Consider the following 7,986-nt stretch of genomic DNA (forward strand, 5'->3'; position numbering starts at 1 on the left):
GCTTACTAAGCCTATGGAGTCCTGATTTTTAGGAGTCAAGGGCCAGATCCTGAGCTTGTATAAATCCACATAGTTACTTTGACTTAGATGGAGCTATGCCAATTTATATCAGCTGAGAATCTGGCCCCTACTTTCTAGTTACAGCTGCTTCACAATCACTGTCTTATATTACAAGTGACTGGTGACCTCTCTTCTGATGTTAATGAATACTATTAGTAACACTTACAATGGCATTCTTCAAATATATGTTAAAAATGGGTATGCCATAATAATAGGGTGACCAGATGTCCCGATTTTATAGGAACAGTCCCGATTTTTGGGTCTTTTTCTTATATAGGTTCCTATTACTCCCCACCCCCGTCCCAATTTTTCACACTTGCTGTCTGGTCACCCTACATAATAACCACGTGCCCAATAATACTGTTTTGTGTTTCCTAAGCACCTGCCATCTGAGGTTCTCATACAACTTTCACCAGCATTAATGAACCAAGTCACACAACATCCCTGGGAGGTGTTCAGATGGGGAAACTGAGGCACAGAAACCAGATTTTTTTTTTTTTAAAAGGTGCACTGGGCACCCCCAGCTCCCATTGCAAGTCAACAGCTACAGGGAAGTCAAGGGGGGGCTGGGGGTACTTAACACCTCTCCAAATGGAGCCATATGCATGCCAAAGTCATGCAGCAGCCGAGGTGGATACAGAAACCGGGTCCCTCCCCTGCCCATGCCCTGTGACATCTGGGTGGCAGGTCACACACCCCACTACTGAAATGCTTCCCTCATTGAATTCAATGCAGGAGTTCAATGAACAGCAGCTGGAAGGGACAACGCGCTGCACGCGAGCAGCTACACTTGGCTTTTCTAACCTGCTACTAACAACTACTATTGTCCTGGTGCTTTGCGAGCACTAAGCCCCGGCAACAGCTTTGCCCAGCAGCCCCCTCCCCCACACACAGTGGGGAGAATGTGCACCGACCAGAAAAACAGCTGAAGCAGCCCACAGAGGCTGCAGGGATGATGGACAGCGCCCTGCCACCGCAGACCCCGCCTCCCAACCCATTTGCCCCGCCAATCGGCAGGAGAAGAGCCTGCTGTCGTCCCGCGCCCGGCTTCCCAGCCCCCTCCTTTCACCAGCGGGGCCCGGGCAAAAGGGGCAAGCGGGCCGCGAAACCACATTTGCATGGCCCAATGGGGCGGCCGCATGCAAATGAGGAAGGAGACGGTTGGCTGGATGTTGGCAGGATAACCCCGGCCGAGGCCGCCTTTGTCCCTCAGAGGCTGCGGCGCTGCTGGCGGGTGTAGGCGGCTCGGCGGGGGCAGGGGCTGCAGCTGGGGAGGTGCAAGTTCGTGTGAGGGTCGCGGCAGGGCCCCCGCCGGTGTGTCGGGCGGGGCGGGGCACGCTCCGGCGCTACCCACGGCTGCACTATGACTTTGGAGGAGCTGCCTGGAGAGCAGCAGGCGATGGGCAGGTACCGCGGGGCGGGGGGCTGCTCGCGGCGGGACGGTAGCGCTGCGGGGCTGCCTGTCAGCCGATCGCACCGCCGGGGGGACGAGGGGATGCCGGGGCGGGCGCAGCGAGGACTCTGCCCGGGGGTGGCTGACGGGAGCCTCGGCTTGTTCTTGCTGCTCTCAGGATGGAGACGCCGGGGAGCGCGCTGGAGGAACTTCTCAGCAAAGCCCTGAATCAGAGGCGCGTCACCGTCGGGGTCTACGAGGCTGCCAAGCTGCTCAACGTGTAAGTGGGGAGGCCAGAGGCCCCCGGCTGCCTTCTGCTGTTGTCTGGTAATCCCCTGTTCCCCGGGGCGAGGTGCCCCTGGGCACAGCCTGTGCGCTGTGCTGGGCTAACCGCCTCACACCCCTGGTGTGCGGAGAGCACATCTCTGTGCGTGTAGTGCGGGGCCGGGGGGGAGTACACCTGTGTGCGTGTAGTGCGGGGCCGGGGGGGAGTACACCTGTGTGCGTGTAGTGCGGGGCCGGGGGGGAGTACACCTGTGTGCATGTACAACGTTGGGGGAAGTACACCTGTGTGCGTGTAGTGCGGGGACGGGGGGGGGGGGGAAGTACACCTGTGTGCATGTAAAGCAGATAAATAGGGATGCATCTGTATTGATTACATGTATGCACTGTATGTACACAGGTCTCACCTTGTGAACATACCTACATTTGGTTGCTCGTGGCTGAGACACACCATCAGCCTGCATAGTAGCTTCTGCATATGTATAAGCTGTGACATTGTTTGTTTCATCCGTGTGTGTCTGTGATAAATATGTAATTGTGTGTTAGCTGTGACTAATCGGGCTGTATTGTTTCATCCTTCAGGGATCCGGATAATGTGGTGCTTTGTTTGCTAGCGGCAGATGAGGAGGATGATCGGGATGTTGCTTTGCAAATCCACTTCACCCTGATCCAGGCTTTCTGCTGTGAGAATGACATTAACATTCTGCGAGTGAGCAACCCAGGCCGACTGGCTGAGCTGCTGCTTCTGGGGGCAAGTGGGGGAGCTGAGCAGCCTGCAGACCTGCACTGTGTGCTTGTCACAGTAAGTGACCATCCCCTCCTCCCTCCCCAGTAGCAGGAGCACAAAAGACTCACTGGCACAGAGCTCCCTTTCTGCTGCTTAAACTGGGTCTCAGAGGCCTGTTTCTCACCTGATTACAGTTGGATTTGCTTTAGAGATGAGCTAAGATATGCATTTGGGTAAGATATTGAACACACCCACAGCTTTATGGAGTTTGGGATCTAGGGTTTTGCCCATTATATATTCAAATCTGGGTTTACGCCCTCCACCCCCAGATCTGGGAGTGCTCAGATCTGGGACTTAGATCAGGCCTATCTTTAGCTTGTTATGGGGAATGACATGCCCTTTTCCCTACTTCGTTATTTCCTGAACTAAGGACATTGGATCAGAGCTGTTCCTGATTTAATCAAAGATTTTCCCCATATGGGCATGTTCAAACATGTTCAAGATCCTGCCAGTAGCAGAGAGATCCCCATGAGTCACCTTGCTACAGCAGCCTCTTCTATTTGTTATTCCTTATTACAAATAGGTTCAGAGTAGAGATTAGATAGCACAGGTTAGTTGCTTTTAGAAGAAGCTTTTGGAGTGGGAAGAAATTTTCATTGAAGGTTTTTGGCAAGCCTGAACACTTTAGTAATTTTTTAACTCTAGCCCAGGGTCAAAAGTTACTGTGTACATTTCTCTGGAGAAAAATAGGGAAATAATTCAACTCAATCTGCTCTTTAGAGAGACAGAGCAGGAAATGGATCAATAATTTTCTGTTTAAAAAGTAGAGGAAGTTTATATTCATGCAGCTCCTATTTTAATATTTTTCCCTATACTAAAAATAATCCTCAAAACACTTGTTCAGTATTTCCATTATGCCCATACTGCAGAAGAAACATGAAAGGAATCTTAAGTGGTCTTGTTTGCTTTGCTGTTCTGGGTTATAGGTTTAGATGCAATAGTATAGGTGCAGTATAATGTTAAAGCTATTTTCTGCCACTTCTCTACAATATCCTGACACTCTCATGGAACTCTCACTGAAATGAGTGGGAGTTATGGCCCATCATATATAATCCTGCATTTTCAAATAAGAAGCCAGATTATTAATGTTTGTGTGTGGTTTTCACCAAGATTAACACTAGAATGAAACAAAATTTCAAGACATGCCAGTACATAAACTAGGAATGTATTTAAAATGCTCTGACCATTAGATCACACCACCACCACAGCCAAATTCTGAAGCCCTTACTCAGCTTTTAAATGTTGAATCCCTGTTGCAAATCATGTATATAGCACAGGATTTCACAAAACCTCTAAAGGGCTTGAGGAGACTATTTGTATCAAACTACAATCTGAGTTCAAGGATCCAGCTTAGCTTTGCATTTGGATGTTAGTTGTATCTTAGTTAGTAGCACCATCTTTCTGCACTAGTGATTTAAGACCATTCAGTTTTGTTTTGAAACAACTCTATTTTTTTCCAGAATCCCCATGCATCTCAATGGAAGGATCCAGCACTGAGTCAGCTGATTTGCTTTTGCCAGGAAAATCGCTACAAGGATCAGTGGGTCCCAGTGATTAATCTCCCTGAGCGATGATGGCATTTGGATGAAAACTAATTGAACAAAATTGCACTGAAATTTTGAAATACTTTAGCAGTTGGTCAGGAAGTAAATCCCTATACCTGACGAACGGATTACAAACAACTGATGTCAAGTGGGTAGACTGAGATTGAACAACATGGTGTGTGGGACTGAAGGAAGTTGACTTTGCAGCCAGAAAGTTATGGGAATGAAAAAAGAACCTGTGCTGAAAGAGTTAAGCAAGTGTGTCACTAAAGGAACTAAAAACCAGGCAGGAAGATTTAAGAAGCTGCATGGTTGAGTTACTTTCAAAATGCACCAAACACGTTGAAGTTTTAAAAGTGCAACTAGTAGTTTCTGGTTTAAAACACCTTTAACACGAAAGAGCAAAAAGGTTAATCAAAACTTTTTAAAAAAATTTATTGTATTTTGGGACGTTGATGCTCAAGGTTTTATTCTAAGATATACTAAGTTATTTTATGATATTGACGAAGATTTTATTTATGCTATGAACTTCAGAACCAGAATACCCTTAAGCAACAGGTATACAACTACACCACTTTTTTTAATAAAATAAAATGTTAAAACAGCTACATTTTAATATAAATTTGTTTGAAACTGGATGGTGTTTATTTTACTGAAATAAAAATTTAAAAATCTCAAAAATCCTAGTGTTAGCTTTTACTTTCTTGCCAGATTCAATACTCTGCAATGCTAGGGGCTGATTCTGCAGCTACAGTTCATTTTAGCACACAGGAGTTTTATATACACAGAAGTTACAGGACCAAGCCTGAATGTGGGATGTGGGTTTAATTCCTAAACCCTGTCATAGTTTAAAAAAAAAAAAAAAAAGTACATTGCTGAGAGTGGGGTCTGCTATGTATTATTCAAGCACTTCAAAAGCACCTAAGTAACTTAGGAGCCCAGGTCCTATTGAAAGTCAATGAGTTAGGTGCTTTTGAGAATTTTACACCAAGGTTCCTATGCTGAAAAGCAGTTCATGTCTTGGTCCATGAACTGCTTAGCAACTCCTACCTCCTTTGTATTTGAGAAGGGTAACAAGGCACCTGCTCTGAGTCAGTAAAACCCACTTAAGACTTTCCCTGCTGGATCAACACCTGTTAGCGGGATGGGGAGATAAGGACAAACACTGCCAGTTCTGTTACAAGGAATCTATGCTTAGATGGTATGGAGCAGCCACCACAAAGAAAGAGAAAAGAGTGGGGGTGGGTGAGTTAGCCATTAGAATCTCTCCATCAGCAACATGCACCCATATTCCTTACAGCCCAACTGTACAGGACCTGATGAAGAAGGCCTTACAGGCCAAGAAGGAACTTAGAGGCTAATCCATCTTTGGCCAGGGTCATTTTCCAGAAACCCTGGAAGGATTGTCATTTTAGCATTCCTACCTGGGAAGACTCTCCTCATGCTCTATATGCTGCTTCTACCTGGTTTCAGGCCTAGTTACATTTGACCTTTGGACAGCAGGACATCTACTTCAGACACATGGCCTGGGGGTTACATAGCAGCCAGTATAACCCTGCAAATGGCATTCTTTCTGCAGCAAGCCTTGTGTCCAGATTAACTGCATGTAAAAGACGACTGACAGGCAATCCATAGAGACCAACCAAATTCTGCCCTCATTTAACCTGTGGATTCCCCCAATGACCAGACTGAGTTTGTACTATGGGTAAGGCAAGGCAGAATATGGCCAATTTTAGTATGGTTCTGGGAAACACAGACTAATTGTAGGGCCAAACTGTATGCAATACAAAAGTTTCATTTGCTGGTTCATATTCTATTAGGGTCAGTGTTTGGTAGGAGACAACATCTGACACCTAACTTTAGACCCTTTTTGATGCACTTGCTATCTCAGCATGTGAGAATCTTGCACTATAAGACAGCTGCTTTTAGCTAATTGCAAACTTGAGTCCTGATCCGGCAAATGTCGTTACACACATACTTAACTTTAATCCTGGGAGGAGTCCCATTTCTGGGAATAAAGTACATGTGTAAATTTTTGAAGGATTAAGGCCTCAGTGGGTTAACTTGCCCCATTTAATATCCCTTCTGATTACTGCTGCAAAGAATATACTTTCTGCATGCCTCAGAGAAGTTCCCTATAAACATCTGCAAAGCTAAATCCCGCCTCAAAACTCTCCTTTGTCCCGATGCCTACAAAAAAATTGACAATATTGAGACCACGGGTGTTCTGAGATTACTACCTGTCATGCTAACGAATATTGTCTCATTGTTTCCTTGTACTTCCCATCTGTTGTTTTGTCTTCTTTTACTGTAAATTCTGTGGAGCAGGGACTATGTCTTTCCAGCCCTAGCAAAACAGGGTTGTGGGCCATTACTAGTCCTAATGGCTACAGTGATACAAATAATAAAGTTAAAAGGAAATGTTTATGGCCCCCATTTACTAATTTTTTTCCAGACTTAATAGAAACATTTTGTCATTTGAAACAAAGCCAGTAACAGTTTTTTAGTTCAGGTTTAAACATTCCCCTGCAGTGTTTGCATCCCACATATGACATAAGTGCAGGATCACCAGAATGTGACAGTGATTCTAACCACAAGTGACACTGATAAATTTACAGCAGAAAGGGTGAAGAGTAAATTATTCTAAGACAGCATTAGTGATAAAGGAAAGGAATTTTTGGAAAACATTTTTAATTTGACAGTGTCTCTTTAAATTCTGATGTGCTGCTTTACCATGGCATTTAAATTTACTATCAGCATTTCAAAAGTAAATACACACTGAAGACTTAATGTGTTAGAGATTCCCTCCCGCCCCCCGACTCATGCCCATATCAAAAATACCCTCTCTTCCTGTTGTGCTGGAGGTAATTTAGAAGCAGAATTGAAGATATTAAGGAAACAGTTTAGTCACATATATTTAAGGGATGACTATAAACATGCAATTGGAGGCTGCTAGATCTTTAATCTTTCTTCAACTCCGTGTCCCAGGCTTTGTTCCTTTTGTTGCTAGTTCCTGAGTCAATAAGGTAAATGGTGTAACGAATGTTGGAATCAGTATCTGGAGGATTAGCTACAATCCCTATCTGTCCCGAGCCAGTAGCTTCATTTTATCCTGATCAGGCATTAAAGCCCCATCTCCACAACCAATCTAATGGTGTGAGCAGAAATTTGTCCAGCACTGTTAGGAGCATCCACCTGGTCTAACACTGTCTTTTTTGTTAGTAGTGTTATAAAAGATTATTAGGGAAGCACAGCACAGACTGACAGTGTGTGAGAATACAGACACTCCTAAATGTGCCAAACCACTATGAGTGGGCATGGATAGACTTGTAGCATATTTGGAGTCTTACATTAACAGTGCCCAGACAACATAGCAATTGGCACAGTATAAAAGCCTAGGGAGAATAAAATAGTATAGATCTTAAAACGTACTGCTGTGTGAGATCTGTCCCAATCACAAATCTGAAGGGCATGGAAGCAGAGTTTCCATGTCTAGTCACTTTTCCCCAGACTTAGAACATAAGAATGGACATAGTGGGTTAGACCAATGCTCCATCTAGCCCAGTATCCTGGCTTCCGACAGTGGCCGGTGATTGCTTCAGAGGGAATGAACAGAACAGCACAATTTATCAACTGATCCATCCCCTGTCATCCAGTCTCAGCTTCTGGCAGTCAGAGGGTTAGGAAAACCCAATGCATGGGGTGGCATCCCTGACCATTTTGGCTAATAGTCATAGATGGATCTATCTTCCATGAACTTTTTAAATTCTTTTTTTGAATCCAGTTATACTTTTGGCCTCCACAACATCCCCTGACAATGAGTTCCATAGGTTGACTGTCCAAGTTAGTTGTTTTGTAATCACAAACAAAAATCTCAATTGTAATGTCAATTGTAGCAGTTATTCATTTCACCACCTGAA

At 44.9% G+C, this 7,986-nt stretch overlaps 1 protein-coding gene across 1 annotated transcript; it reads left to right on the forward strand.

Annotated features, from left to right (window-relative positions):
• Nucleotides 1-1,220: 1,220 nt before the first annotated feature.
• On the forward strand, nucleotides 1,221-6,491 carry GADD45A (growth arrest and DNA damage inducible alpha). Its single transcript, XM_005300111.5, has 4 exons — nucleotides 1,221-1,467; nucleotides 1,632-1,733; nucleotides 2,318-2,537; nucleotides 3,983-6,491. The coding sequence occupies exons 1-4, from the start codon at nucleotides 1,424-1,426 to the stop codon at nucleotides 4,094-4,096; spliced, it is 480 nt and encodes a 159-aa protein (XP_005300168.1). The 5' UTR covers nucleotides 1,221-1,423; the 3' UTR covers nucleotides 4,097-6,491.
• The last annotated feature ends 1,495 nt before the right edge of the window (nucleotides 6,492-7,986 follow it).

The sequence above is a fragment of the Chrysemys picta genome, chromosome 8, assembly GCF_011386835.1.
Source record: "Chrysemys picta bellii isolate R12L10 chromosome 8, ASM1138683v2, whole genome shotgun sequence".
NCBI classification, from domain to species: Eukaryota; Metazoa; Chordata; order Testudines; family Emydidae; genus Chrysemys; species Chrysemys picta.